This window comes from Equus caballus, chromosome 2 (genome assembly GCF_041296265.1).
Source record: "Equus caballus isolate H_3958 breed thoroughbred chromosome 2, TB-T2T, whole genome shotgun sequence".
Lineage (NCBI taxonomy): Eukaryota > Metazoa > Chordata > Mammalia > Perissodactyla > Equidae > Equus > Equus caballus.
This window is the reverse complement of record NC_091685.1, coordinates 37,118,357-37,133,798: the sequence shown is the minus strand read 5'-3', so window position 1 is coordinate 37,133,798 and position 15,442 is coordinate 37,118,357. Positions and strand designations below refer to the sequence as shown.

Here is a 15,442-nt window from a genome sequence, read left to right as displayed (position 1 = left end):
AGATCTACATACCAAGTTTGTGAATAGAGATGTTGTACACAAATATTGATGAGCTTTTGATTTGGATTACTTGGTAATTTAGGAATGGATGGGGGTAAAATTGGCTTGTCTTTCTGTACTATTTTAATTTTGATAATGAAGCAAATAAACACAAGACCCCCGGATGGTATGATTCATCTGTGAAAGGGCTTAAAGTTGTTTAGCATGTTAACATGCTACTTCCCATGCAGTTTTATCATTGACATGACTCTTGGAAAGCTAGAAATATGAAATATGGCTTACTTTCTCAAGTCTTTAAAAGCTTTATATATGTATATGTACATATGTGTGTGTCTGTGTAAAGTTTTTATTATAAAAATTTAAACATACCCAAAAGTAGGAGTAGCAAAATGAACTCCCCTTACACCATACCCCAGATTAAAAAATCATCAGTATTTTGCCACACTTGCATTATCTGTCTCAGTTTTTCTTTCTTGTTTTTGTTGCCTTTTCTTTCTTTAAGGTGAATCCCTGATGTTACATCATTTCATACCAACTTAAAGAAAGATACTTTTGTATTTATCTATAAAAGATAAGGGCATTTTTCTGCATAACCATAATATCATTCTTACCTAACAAATAATCAGTAATATCTTCTAACACCTAGTTTATTTTCTGAATTGTACAGTAGTCTCCAGAATGCCTCTTTAGAGTTATTTTATTTGAAAAAGGTAATGTTTTAATGCTAACAAAACTTAGGTCAAAAATCAGGCTAAAGATTTAGTAGCTTACTTATTGAGTTGTAACTAAATTAGAAAAATAAGCAACTTGTTTTTGTTTGGGGGTTTAGATACAAGCCTTAAAGATGGCCTTTTCCATGAGTTTAAGAAATTTGGAAAGGTGACTTCAGTGCAGATACATGGAGCTTCAGAAGAGAGGTACGGTCTGGTATTCTTTCGGCAGCAAGAGGACCAAGAAAAAGCATTGACTGCATCGAAAGGAAAACTTTTCTTTGGCATGCAGATTGAAGTAACAGCGTGGATAGGGCCAGGTAAGAGACAAGGTAGCTGAGTGTAATTTGTATTCCAGCTTATGAAAGGGCAGCATATTATCCTGAATGTGGACACTATTCCAGCTTTATTTATTGGCGCTCTTCCAGTGTCTTCTGTTTTAAAGAGTGTTACATTTATTGTTCAACTTAATAAAAGATGTAGTTTTGGTTAGTGAGGGTAAAGATTGTTCTGTTTCTCTATATGGGAGAAATGCTGACTTTTAAGAGTCTGAAAGGCAGAGTTAAGCTAACCCTTGTTAATTCCTGCCTTCCCAAAAGGATTGAATTGATTGAGATAAGGAGACAGGTCCTAGGAGAATGACAACAGAATTATCATGAATTAGAAAACAGACTACTTGTTAGATTGATTTGAGATCCTAGTTAGACCTGTTGTCTTTCCATTATGCCCAACATAAATTGCGTCTGTTATTCTAGCTTCCATGACCCTGAAAGATAAGTGACAAAGAAACAAGACTAAGTCTTAGGAGTGCAACCCATTGAGAATATCAAGGGGACATTTTATTAGCTTGAACCTACCTATAAGACCTATTTTAAGGCAGGAAGTCTTCTCAGGCATGGCTTAGGTCAGTATTTCTCCTGTTTCAGAACCACCCGCAGTGCTTGATTAAAATGCAGACTCTGTGACCCCACCCTAGCATACTGGTTCAGAATTCAATACTCAAGATTGGGAACCCCTGATTTAAGGCAACCTGTGAGCAAATTTGTAGAGGAATGAATAGAAACGTTAAAATTATGCAGTCACGTCATGCAGCTGAGACAATTGAACTTTAAGATGTTGAGTGGAATTTATAGGGTAAACATAGCCCCTTATCTTGGAATAGTCATTTTATTTGACAATTAAGAGGAAAAAATAGAATTTCCCTGACAAGAACGTGTAAGTGTTATTTGTGTATTAAAATAGGCACAGAGTTGTTAGAATGAAGACTGCAATATGCATAATTTTATGATAAAATGTAGGAATTCAAAAGAATATTATCTTTTCAAAGGAATTATAGGTTACGCCTTCACATTCCCTCCTCTGCCAAGTTTGAGATGTACTGTCCTAAGTTATACTGGGCCAAGAGCAACTCAGGAATTCTTATTTAACACATTTGGAATAGGTCAGAACTGACTTGAATAATATTTAGAATGTCATATAATCTATACAGGTTTTTAGAGCCATATATAATTATTAAGTAGTGAGGATCTAATTCAGGGTCGTTATCAATAGGTGATCCTCTGGTCTCCAAGTGGTAGGGCTAACTTGAGATTTTTATTGTCAAAAAGCATTTTACCTAATTAGTTAGCACCCAGGATGTCACTGGGCTTTAACTACCTGCCAGTGAAGATTTTGGGAAGCTTGGTTAGTTCAGGATAGGAAAGCTGAAGGTACTTTGTCCAGATGGGACAACATGAAACACCAGTGGAATGAGATATTTGAAAGCAGTTGAGTCTGAATATGGAGACTTGGTTGGAATTATGCTCTTGGATGGTTAAGTCATAAATGTTTTGTATTGAAATGTATGGAGCTGATTGCTTCTTAGGCCAAGGACCTCTTGGAATTAAAAAGATCCAAATCTAAGAAACCCAGCTTTGCAGATAGACCCCTGGTGGCTTCTGAGATTGTGCTTTCTTGCTCCTGTGCACCGTATTAGAAGCCCCTAGACATGAAATTGCAGGAAAGAAGAGTTTTTTTCAGTGACATGGGGGTATTAAGACTTAAACTAGTCGTGAAGAGTAAATAGATTACATGTGGAAAATATACTCTTTTTTTTCTTTCCTAAACTGAATTTCTGATTTTGAAATTTTTGCTGAGCTATGTGGTGGAAATGAAGTTGTTACAGATTTTAATGGTTGCAAATCATGCTTTTTATCCTTCTGATGCTGCCTTTTGGAGTTCCAACCTCAAGATGTGTCTGAATTATTTTTTCTTTTCATTTTTCTTCCTTTTTAAATATTCCTAAATATGTGGCCTCTGTTAGTTAGTTTGAAGAAAACGTAGTTGAGCTTGAAATGAGATAAACCCCTATGAGATATGACGAAAATACAGAGACAAGCATATGAGCCGTGGGCAGTTTCTGGGTCCACCTGACTCTGTGAAAGTACATTTTCTTTGATGACACTGGCAAGATTAAGCTGAACTACCATTACCTCTTATCCAGCTGGAATCAAAAGTGAGATGTGTTCTGGCTGAGTTCACTCAACAGCTCAGAAGTTGAGTCTTTTTAATACCAGTGTTGTTCACATCATCAGTAATATTCAGTGGCTGACACCAAACACTTTGTTTCAGACTGTGGATTAAATATTAACTTTTTTGGATGGGTTTGTTTTACATTAAGAAAAGAGTACATAGGGGCTGGCCCCATGGCCGAGTGGTTAAGTTCACGCACTCCACTGCAGGCGGCCCAGTGTTTCGTTAGTTCAAATCCTGGGCGCGGACATGGCACTGCTCATCAGACCACGCTGAGGCAGCGTCCCACATGCCACAACTAGAAGAACCCGCAACGAAGAATACACAACTATGTACCGGGGGGCTTTGGGGAGAAAAAGGAAAAAATAAAATCTTTAAAAAAAAAAAAAAAAAGAAAAGAACATATAGGCTGTATTTTTATTTTTTAAATTTTAATTTTTTTATTGAAGTATAGTTGACATCTGTATTACAATTATTATCAAGAAAATGTTGAATGTCCTTCTCTGCACCAAGGTAATAAATGGAGCTTCAGAGAAAGCCTTTGATTGAATTAGACATTAAACCAGGGCTTTTGATCATAAGAAATAGAAACCTTAGAGTCATTTAGACTCTTTCTGAAGTGCTGCTTCAGTCAATTTTCCTACAGTTATTATTCTTGTATCTAAAAATTGCTGTGTTGAGACAGTTGGGTTATGCTAATTAGATTAAAAACATAAAATGCCAACTATTTTATAAAATGTTGAAAAGTAAAATAATGAAGCTGGAGACTATTTTCTGCTGAATTTTATGTGTGTTTGAGACTGTAGTCTTATATTCCACATTGAGAGCTTACTACAAAATTATGGAAGCTGGGGCCGGCCCCATGGCCAAGTGATTAAGTTTGTGTACTCCCCTGTGGCGGCCCAGGGTTTCACTGGTTCGGATCCTGGGCGAGGACATGGCACCGCTCATCAGGCCACACTGAGGTGGTGTCCCACGTGCCACAACTAAAAGGACCCACAACTACAATATATGACTATGTACTGGGGGATTTGGGGAGAAAAAGCAGAAAGGAAAAACAAGAAGAAGATTGGCAACAGTTATTAGCTCAGGTGCCAATCTTTAAAAAAAAAAAAAAATTAAATAAATAAAAATTTTGGAACCGAAGATTAAGCTCAAATAATTACCATTTTTGCTGGGGTTTAAAAGCTGTTTTTGTGTTAGTGACTATTTTTAAAACAAATCAATTTAGCAGATTAAAATTCAGTCCACTTTTCTATTTTAAAGATCGAATGAAGTGTACTTCTCCCTAATTTTTTGGACAAATTTCTTTAGCCTTTGTAGTCCCCTTTTGCTTTGGAGTTAATAAGAGTCAGCTATTTCTGAAGGTGTGTATAATTTTTCAGGTTGTATGAGTATTGAAGCTTAACATTTCAGACATTTAGTTTCTTAAATGTAGATTTTCCCATGAAATATAAATACATATTACAACACTCTCTTCTGTTTTTACTCCGCCCGCATCCCACTTACAGAAACGGAAAGTGAAAATGAATTTCGTCCTTTGGATGAAAGGATAGATGAATTTCACCCTAAAGCAACAAGAACCCTCTTTATTGGCAACCTTGAAAAAACCACTACTTATCATGATCTTCGCAACATCTTCCAGCGCTTTGGAGAAATTGTGGTATGTTGCTTTTTACAATAAAAATAGTTTTATTAGATCTTTGTCATAAAACATAAACCATAGTACAGATTATATTTGGAAAGGTGATGTTTAAATAGGGTAATGAATATTTTTCTCATTTGCCCTGTGTGTTTTTAACTCCTGCTAAAAGATGATTTGGCAAAACCCATTGAGAACTGTTTCATATGTGAATGTAAAAATATATATTTGTCTTTATCTTGTTTACATATATATTTCCCTATCCATTTTTCTTATCTTTCTTTGTCCATTAGTTCTGTTTTAATGACATCTCTAGTCCTGTGGGTTGAAAGGAAAATCTGCAAGAGAAAGCATGCTTATAAGCAAACAGCAGCACATTAGGGTATGATTATTGTGTTATCACAGTGCACATGGGAAGTACCTTAGGGATTGCTAACGTGGATATCATGCTGGAAGCTCAGTTCTATTTTGAAATTTTAATTAGAATCATTTTTTGTATTATGCAAGTCATTGTTAGATTAGGATTAGAAGGATTTTTCTGTTCCCCATAACTCAAAACTTGAGTCAGTTTATAGTGACAATAATTTGGTTGTAGCTTTGTACCCTTGGCATATACTATTTTGTTTTGTGTTTGAAAAAATAGGGAAATTACATCTGTCTTTCCTAGACTTTCTCTATATTAATAACAATGAAGAAACTGCTGTAGTATACTGGGACTTTGGAGAGTAAAAAAATGTTATGGGTAAGAACAGCTATTGTTAATATTTCAGGGGTGTGTGTGTGTATGTCCATTTGTCCATTCATCTGTCCATCCTTATTTATACTTTAATGCTGTAAGCAAAAGATGCTTATTTTTTTTAACGACATAATCTAGTCTTGTGAGTAAAACATTATCTGTCCTTATTGCTGAATCTAAACCTCATCTTATAGGGACTGGAGCAAGAGATAGAAGTGGTTGGTAGAAAGTAAAGAAAAAACAGGGCTGGCCCGGTGGTGCAGCAGTTAAGTTTGCACATTCTGCTTCGGTGGCCTGGGGTTCGCCGGTTCGGATCGTGGGTGTGGACATGGCACTGCTGTGGTAGGCATCCCACGTATAAAGTAGAGGAAGATGGGCACGGATGTTAGCTCAGGGCCAGTCTTCCTCAGCAAAAAGAGGAGGATTGGCAGCAGATGTTAGCTCAGGGCTAATCTTCCTTGAGAAAAAATGGGGGAAAAAAAAGAAGTAGTAAAGAAGAAACAGAGAAGCTATATATAGAGAGAGAAATATACTAGCAAAACATTCACCTTCCTTTTTCAGTTATTTTGATTTTTTTAAGTTCTTTTATTTTTCTGAGACTAGTATATACTCTGATTCTAGCTCTACTGCCTACCTAGGTGAATGACTTGGAGTTCACTTACATATTTGGGCTCCATCTTCTTCTGTCTTTAGACAATGATCGCCTATTTAATTTGCTCTGTGGCGTTCATGAGACTATGTATTGATGAAACTTTCAGACATACTTTTTTTTTTTTTTTTTTTTTTGGTGAGGAAGATTGTCACTGAGTTAACATCTGTGCAAATCTTCCTCTATTTTCTGTGTAGGACGATGCCCCACACAGCGTGGCTTAATGAGCTTTGTGTAGGTCTGCGCCCGTGATGCAAACCCGCAAACCCCAGGCCACCAAAGCAGAGTACGCAAACTTAACCACTACACCACCAGGCCAGCCCCTTGGACATAGTTCTATTCGAATGTAGCTGATACTTTAAATGTTGGAAGAGTCTAAAAAGTTGTATTTGGGCACATGGATACATTTTCATCACCAGGGTTGCTAAAAATGGAATGATTATGGTGTTTTAAGAGCTGTGCTACTCAATAAGGTGGACGTGTCAGTATTCTGTGTGAAAACCATCTTAGCATGTTTGCAACTGTTCTTGAGTGTCATTATTTTAATGACACACAACTTTGGGAAAATGGTCTGCTGCTTATTGATAACAGATTATGCTATAGCCAGAAGAACCTATTTAGTGAGTCTGCCCACCAATATTCTTTGGAGACCATGTCTCTTAAATAGCGCTTTCCTGGGTTATTACATTCTGCATAATAGAAATCAGCTCCTGTTTACCATCATTTAGAACAATTTTGAGTGTAAATTACGCTTTTTTAAAGGACTCATCAAACAGCTCCTTAAGTCCATTACTCATTTTGCTCTGTTTCAGGTTTTGATTATTGGCTTGTGGCCCTTAAGAAGGCTTAGATAATCACAATACTTAATCTGCAAGATATGGCTCAGGTCATTATTGTTTAAGTTCAGGTTTTGCCGTCTAAGTGTCTGGTTTCTCCAGACCATTTCCATGTATAAAGCAGGTTTTTTCACCACCTCCTCTAAGTAGGCAGGATCAGAGTGTCAGGTGTGACTACAGGTTTTCAGCATTCAAAAGGATGGGGATGTTCCTTTATAGAGTGTTTCTTTAATTATATTTATCAATCATGAGGCTTGGTTCAGTTAGATATACTGATAGAATGAGTGTTCTAATTCAGGATTGCATATTTTAAATCACTTTTTGAAAACTTGATTATCATTTTTACTCTTCTCTGATATTATATTTTATATGACTTGTCCCTAATAAAGATTTTAGATATTGCAGCAGGGAATTATTTCTTAAGTTTTCATTAAATAGGCCGCCTTTTCTTTGTTATCATAAATTTGCCTTAACACGGGTATTGTGGATTTTAAATTTTGAATTTTGAGTTGCACTGCGGTTGCTCTTTTGCAGAGCTCCACGTGGGAAGGATTTCATGGTTTGTGACTACAAATGCTGTGCTATATAGTTTTTAAGACAATTTATCGTTGTGTTAAGATGTATAATTTTAAGTAAGAAAATGATTTCTAGGAATATGACTATTTTGGGAAATGTACACCTCATATGGACTTGGTTTATTTTGATTTATTTTCTTGTTGGCACATCACTAAGTGGTATCCATTGGCTTTTTCAGGATATTGATATTAAGAAAGTAAATGGAGTTCCTCAGTATGCATTCTTGCAGTACTGTGATATTGCCAGCGTTTGTAAAGCTATTAAGAAGATGGATGGGGAATACCTTGGAAATAATCGTCTTAAGGTAAAGGAATTTGTATAAGTTATTGTGCTGTTATAATTTGCTGTGTTTTTGAGATTTGGAGTTTTTGTGCTTATGTCTGATTATTTAAAATTGCAGTAGTAGAGTTAGATACCCATAAAAGTAATGCACTTCTTTGCATCCTCATCCTGTTATTCTATAATCTGAATTAATAATTGCTTAGCCAGGCAGGGTTACTTTTTTGTAAATTTCTATTTGAATTTAACCAGGTGATTCTCACTTGAGATGTTGATTTGGTAAGATCCTGCAGAACACACGTTTTCTCAGAATTCTGTAGTTGAATAATTGGTGACTTCAGTAATAGAAATTTCACCTTTTATATCCAGCTGGGTTTTGGAAAGAGCATGCCTACAAACTGCGTTTGGTTAGACGGGCTTTCTTCAAACGTGTCGGATCAGTATTTAACTCGACATTTCTGCCGCTATGGGCCTGTGATAAAGGTAAGTGCAAGGGTGATGTGTGATTTAAAGTTACTTCTAACTCATTTTTCCGGTTATTCTGTCCTTTCAGTCCCAATTTCTAGTGCTGACCTTTTCTTTAATAACTCATACATTAAAATTCTGTTTTCCAAAATTTGGTCTAGAAGGGCATTTGCATCTATTAGCTTATGACATGAGTATTTTGAAAACCTATTTTGAACCAGCTAAGATGATTAATTTTGAAACTAATCTGCATAATACTATTATTATTATTTTTTTTTTTTTTGGAGGAAGATTAGCCCTGAGCTAACATCTGCCACCAATCCTCCTCTTTTTGCTGAGGAAGACTGGCCCTGAGCTAACATCTGTGCCCATCTTCCTCCACTTTATATGTGGGACGCCTACCACGGCATGGTTTGCCAAGTGGTGCCATGTCAGCCCTGGGGATTCAAACTGATGAACCCTAGGCCGCCAAAGCAGAGTGTGGAAACTTAACCACTGCGCCACTGGGCCAGCCCCTGCATAATACTATTAAATAGAATGTTTCTTAGGGATTTTTATAATTTTATCTCACAATAAAATTAGATTGTCTTATTATGTGATTATTCACATTCACACTAATATGTCATTAGACTTGATTTTTTTTTTAAATGATTTTACAGGGACGTTAACACAACTGAGTATTCATCTAACCAATATTTGTTATGTAACACTCCCACAAACATAGCAGGAGAAAGGTCTCTGGACCTCATCCCATTATGTGAAGGTAAAGCTTTAACTGCTTGAAAACAGATTGACACTGTGATGAGTATGTTGCATATCTTCGACATTTCTTTAAATGTAGCTTTTGTTGTTTGAAGAAGTACACTATCTTAAAGACTGCTAATATAAATAAAACTCTAGCAGCTTTAAGACAATAGTGCTACTTTTGGCCAAAATTCACTGAAATTTATTGTTGATTCAGAGTACTCTACATTTTTTTGCTTTTTCAAGGATGTTGATTTTTTGAGCCAAAACTAGAAGCATGCTTATTTAAATTAAGTACTCAGTCAACATGGAAAACAAAGTAAAATACAGAAAAGCAAAATAAAGGCATAATACTTCAAGCTACAATATTCATGATTTTAAACAGTCCCTACACATTTTATTGTGTTTGCACTACAACATGCATCATCAGGAAAAGCCTGAAACTTTTTCTAGAATAATATATATATTTTTTTCTTGGCAGTGTTCTTGTGACTTAGGATTTTGTTGGGACTGACACTAAGACTAGTGGAAGAAGCTCTTTTTTTTTCTTTCTTTCTTTGTTTTTTTTTTTTTTTAAAGATTTTACTTTTCCTTTTTCTCCCCAAAGCCCCCTGGTACATAGTTGTGTATCTTTTTTATTTGTGGGTCCTTCCAGTTGTGGCATGTGGGATTGCTGCCTCAGCATGGCTTGATGAGCAGTGCCATGTCTGTGCCCAGGATTCGAACGGGTGAAACCCTGGGCCGCCGAAGCGGAGCGCGCGAACTTAACCACTCAGCCACGGGGCCGGCCCCTGGATGAGGTTCTTATTTGGTTTTTGTTTTGTTTTCTTGTTTTTCACAGGTGGTGTTTGACCGCTTAAAAGGCATGGCCCTGGTTCTCTACAATGAAATTGAATATGCACAAGCAGCTGTAAAAGAGACCAAGGGGAGGAAAATTGGTGGGAATAAAATTAAGGTGTGCAGAATGACTTTAAACAGAAGCAAAACAAAATCGTATTCAGATCCCACTCTTAGTTACTGGCATTTTGTAGGTGGCCAGCAAGAGGAATAATTTATAGGACATGTATTGTATGTCCTCAGTTTTTAAGGGAGTTTTTACAATTTTAATACTCAGCTACTTGAGGGCACAGGGTCTTTTAAAGTATTAGCCACAGAACCTTTCCTAAAAATCCTCTCATTCGAGGAACTGTACTTCCCTCTGCCCCGGGTACCTGATGCTCACGTGTATACTCTTGGTGCAGGCTGGCCCGCAGTCACCTGTGGGTATCTGCACACCCAGGAGCTTGAAGTGTCAGTCCAGCTTCCTGAATGATGCTTTCCTCTTCTTTCCTTCTCTCCTAAAGAGTGGGTAACCACTAAAAGTATGCTCTTTTGTCTGATGTTTTTGTTTAAAAACTTTTGTTCATGAAGCTTGAAGGAATTTATGTACTTAATAACTGTGATGGTTAGATTGAAATAAGTCTTGAAAATGAGATAGTGACACATGATGGGTATCATAGCTCCAGTGACTGAGTAAAGTGAGCTGTGAGTAAAGTTTAAATGTTCTTCCACATTTAATTTTATGTTCTAACTATGGTTCCAGCAAATTTATGTACAACAGAGATTGCTGGATTTAGATGATCTGATTGTTTAATTGACAACTTAGAATTCTGATAGGTATTGTTTCCGTTTCTAGTTTGCTTTTTCCACTCCTTCAGGACTGGGTTCTGTAACTTTAAATTATACTTCTTTATCAAGATTTGTGTAGAATTTGAGAGAGATTTCAGGTTAACAAAATATAGTTTCAGTTATGAGGACTATTTCATTTAATTGAGATAGATTGCTTTTTCTTAAAATTTAACCAGAGGAGTTTGGGGAAGAATTTTCAAATTTGATAACACTTTCCCTCATTAAAATATGAAACTTGAATCAAACATCTGCTCTTCTTTTTTTTTTAGGTGGATTTTGCAAATCGGGAAAGTCAGCTTGCATTTTATCACTGTATGGAAAAATCTGGTCAAGATATCAGAGACTTTTATGAAATGTTAGCAGAAAGAAGGTATGTATTTTAAACCTATCAGCATAACTTGAATTTTAAAATTTCTAATGCATAAAGTTTAGATGGGATTAAGTTTTATTTTTCACTACTTATTTCTACTCTCACCCCCCAAAAATCTCTTCCATTTTATCCCCTCAAAAACAAACACACAAAAACGTGGAAAAAAATTATTTTTATGATTCTAGTTTTCATGTGGCTCATGGGAGTTGGGGTAACCTATTTACACTTCTCACTGAATCCTCCTACAATTTGAAAGAGTTACTGTTTTGCCAGATTATAACTTTTATGTACAAGTCATCCTGCCTTACACTTTTGGATTAAATATAACATGTTGAAGTGCATTAAAAACTATTAAATACCCTATATATTTAGTAATGACAACATCCAGGTTGTTACCATGCATGTGCTCATGCTATTAATAATAATAAAAAGAACTTTCAAAAGGCTCTCAAGAGCTTTGGTTTAAATTCAGATCTCTTAAATAATTTGTGAGTTAGTGAGCCAAAGTATGTACAAATTGGTAACTTTAGCAATGTAAAAAGTAAACCTTATTGAGGCCAGCCTGGTGGCGTAGTGGTTAAGTTGTGTGATCCACTTTGGCGGCCCGGGGTTCATGGGTTTGGATCCCGGGTGTGGACCTACATATCGCTCTCAAGCCGTGTTATGGCAATGTCCCACATACTTGGCTCAGATGTTAGCTCAGTGACAATCTTCCTCAAGCAAAAAGAGGAAGGTTGGTAACAACCAGCTCAGGGCCAGTCTTCCTTACCCCCCAAAAACAAACAAACAAAAAAACTTATTTCTCGTTGATAATTTTTTCAGTCATGGCACTGTAGTATCTGGTATTTTTTTCTGCTGCTTGTAGGAAACAGTATACTTCTCTCTCAATCTAAATCACACTCTCCATTAGCTAAAGACTTTCCCAAAACTGTGCCTGGTTCTTTTTTAGACAAGATATATTAAAACATCCTAAGATAATGTTAGCAGTTTCTTGAATAGATGATCACAGTTAAAAATGGAAATTATACATATGATCATCAAGCTGTTTGTCCAAACATGCCTCTGTGATTGAGTCTCCTGGAATGTGACCACTGGATCTCCACCCTTACATACATGCGTTAGACAAAAGGCCATATGTGAAATATGGCTTTAGAGGCTCAATTTCACGTATAAAAGGGCTCTGTGACAAGGATGAGCCAAATTCTGATTGTGCTCCCAGAACCTGCTGAATGCATTCCCTTTTTACTGCCTCTTCTTGCCACTTTGTTTTTGTTTAAATCACAGAAGGTAAATATTTCTGAGTCACTTCCTCGTGGAATGTTGTGTAATGGTCATTGAGTACTTGGGAGGTTTTTAAATGAAAAATGTCCCTCAAGCCAAATTCCCAAAAGCTTGAACTTCTAAGGTTTTGATGGAATCCACATTCCAGAAGATCAAAAATCAACAGTTCTCCAGCCAAAAAGTCTTGATCCAAGACTTCTTCTGTATCAGTTGTGTATATGTGCGTGTGTGTGTGAGAGCGAGCGAGCATGAGCCTGTGTGTGCATTTGCAGGAGAATATCTGTGTCTGTAGAGGGAGAAAAAAAGTTCTCAATCCTGGCTCTGCAAGTAGTCGTTTGAAGTCATCGTTAGTACTTGAAGTGCTGATGGGAATTCTGACCCGTAAGTGAGTGGGAAGTGTGGTGGTCTAGTGGTGCCTAAGACATAAAAAAATCCATTAAAATCCTCTGTGCATACATTAAATATTTTTCAAAGATGAGTGTCTTATCAGAGTTGGATAATGCTATGTGGGTGTTAATTTTTGTATATTACCCCTTAAATTCACTCATTTTACTGATGATCCAGCTCTGTTCTTCAGTTCTTACCCATGGGTATTTCTCCCTGTTGAATGGAGTTGATCTGCTAAAGGAGGAAGCAGGAGGGTGTGGGACTTCACTGTGACCCGGTTTTCCGCATTTGGTTTCAGATGACAGTGCTTGTGGAATGCATTCCTTGCAGTAGAACTTGAGCATCTTTGGCCTTTCCACAGAGTGGAAGGAAGTCATCCCACTGAATAGTTGATGCATGAATGAAAAAAGTGCTTTACTTCTAATGCTAGTTGAGCTCAGGAGAATGCAAACGATAATCCATTTTCATAGGGCTCTGCAGTGTAAGAATAGAATGTATTTCACTTATTCCCGCAAATACTGTGTCAGGGAGGTAGGGCCACGACTCTTGTCCTGTGTTACTTGTGGTGGGAATTGAAGATCAGATCACTCTGCTGCTAAGGTCACAGGCTACTAAACCTTTGGGCTGGGAATAAACCCAGGGCTCCTGCCTCCTAGTGCATTGAGCCTTAACACTTGACCAGAGTGATTCTCAAGATGAATTTACAGGGTCACAATATGCTTAGATAAGTTTCCCACCTACTTGTGGTAGTTTGGATCATGTGAACAGAGTTCTTTCAGAGTTCCTCGAGGACCCTGTCAGAGTCTTCTGTGCGTAGGACTAAGTGCTCAGTTGTGTACTATCTCCTGCGTAAGTTGAGTGCCTTGAGGGCAGGAACGCTCACTTCTTTTGGTAGTCATAGGGCCCAGCAAAATAGGTGCAAAGCCGTGATTTATTAAAGTGAGCAGTGCTCCAGCACTAATGTTTACACATAGACCTTTGACTTCTATAACTTTTTTGGTATTTTCGGATATAATTTAGTTAGCTTAATTTCAAAAATATCGAGACTATTTTTAAAATATGAGTTCAAGCCTACTATTAATCTGAGCAGTAAACCAACGACCCTTTTCGGTGTCTTAATCACTTTATATTAGAAAGCGTATAGTGTGTTCACTTCTACATATGAAAATGATGCTTCCTTGGAGTTTGTATTTATGGTGGTAAGGAGTTAAGCTAGCTTAATTTCATGCCTAGTAACATTTATTTGCAAGATGCCTGGCCAGTATTTAGGCAAAGAATCTGATTCCTGTGGAACTGTAGAAGGATCATCTTGCATCCAGTTAAACCAAATCTCATAGGTCATAAAATATTGTCGTTGGACTGAGAAAGTTCAGTATAAGTGCATATAATAATGTGTTATTTGATGCTTCCAGTGTTTGTTATGTCTAGGTGCTTCCTTTGCTGTTGAAAATGGGTTGGAACATCACACAGTAGCAGCTTTGACATATTTTCCTAAGGTTCATTCTCTCAACAGATATTTGAGTGACTGCTTTGAGCCAAGCACTGTTAAAAGAGCTAGAGAAATTGTGGCCAAGAAGACAAAAGCTCATGCCCTTAGGGGCTTCAGTTCTAGATTCGTTATGTTTCAGTGAGCCACTAATGGCAATACTCTGTAGAAGGAGCAAGCCATACCTGCTTGAGAGAACAAAAACTGAGAGTGAACAAGAGTGAAGGAATTGACCTGTTAAGACGAATTTCATTTTATACACCCTACATGGTCTTGTGTGCAAACTTAATCCTCTTTTGAATGCACTGGGACATGTCACTGTGGGAGAAAAGCCATGGTGAATAATTCTTCTTCTTCTTCTTTTTTGGTGAGGAAGATTGGCCTTGAGCTAACATCTGTTGCCAATCTTCCTCTTTTTTTTTTTTTCCTTCTTCCCCAAAGCCCCAGCACATAGTTGTATATGCTAGTTGTAGGTCATTCTAGTTCTTCTATGTGGGATACCGCCACAGTGTGGCTTGATGAGCGGTATGTAGGTCCACACCCAGGATCTGAACCGGTGAAGCCCAGGACACTGAAGCAGAGCTCGCAAAATTAACCACTTGGCTATGGGGCTGGCCGTGGTGGTGAATTCTTTCACAGTTGAGGAATCTTCTCACAAAGCTTATAATCATCGATTTGTTAGTTAGCACTTGGGAAAAAGTAACATTAACTGAAAGCCAAGTATGTGCCTTGCATTATGCTAGGAAAGTTTTTACAAATGTTATCTTATTTAATCTTCTTAAGAGCCTTATGAGGACAAGTTATCGTTTTACAAATGACGAGACTGAGCCCATGGAGACTTGCCCCCAATATGTGTTTTTTAATTGTGAATTGAGATAGAGGTGTTATCAGTATCATACAGGTCACATAGATGGGAAGATTTTAATTAAATTATCTGTTTTTCCAAACAGTGCATTTGTCTCCCAAGTTGTGCTAAGAATATCTTTTGGCAAGAAAAGTAATTATGAAAGACTTAGAAATGTGGGGATGTGACACTGTCTAATACGGTGCTCATTATAAGTTACGGCTGAAGCTCTGCTGTCCAAGAGAAACCATGCAAGTT

General features: G+C 37.1%; 1 protein-coding gene across 14 annotated transcripts in view; it reads left to right on the top strand.

Moving 5' to 3' along the window:
• Nucleotides 1-15,442, top strand: part of SPEN (spen family transcriptional repressor) — an 87,444-nt gene that overhangs the window by 59,830 nt on the left and 12,172 nt on the right. For all 14 annotated transcript variants that reach the window (XM_070260909.1, XM_070260906.1, XM_070260905.1 and 11 more), the window contains 6 exons: nucleotides 830-1,030; nucleotides 4,733-4,884; nucleotides 7,839-7,964; nucleotides 8,309-8,422; nucleotides 9,990-10,103; nucleotides 11,086-11,186. In XM_070260909.1, coding sequence (XP_070117010.1) covers nucleotides 830-1,030; nucleotides 4,733-4,884; nucleotides 7,839-7,964; nucleotides 8,309-8,422; nucleotides 9,990-10,103; nucleotides 11,086-11,186 — 808 coding nt within the window. The remainder of the gene's footprint in view (nucleotides 1-829; nucleotides 1,031-4,732; nucleotides 4,885-7,838; nucleotides 7,965-8,308; nucleotides 8,423-9,989; nucleotides 10,104-11,085; nucleotides 11,187-15,442) is intronic.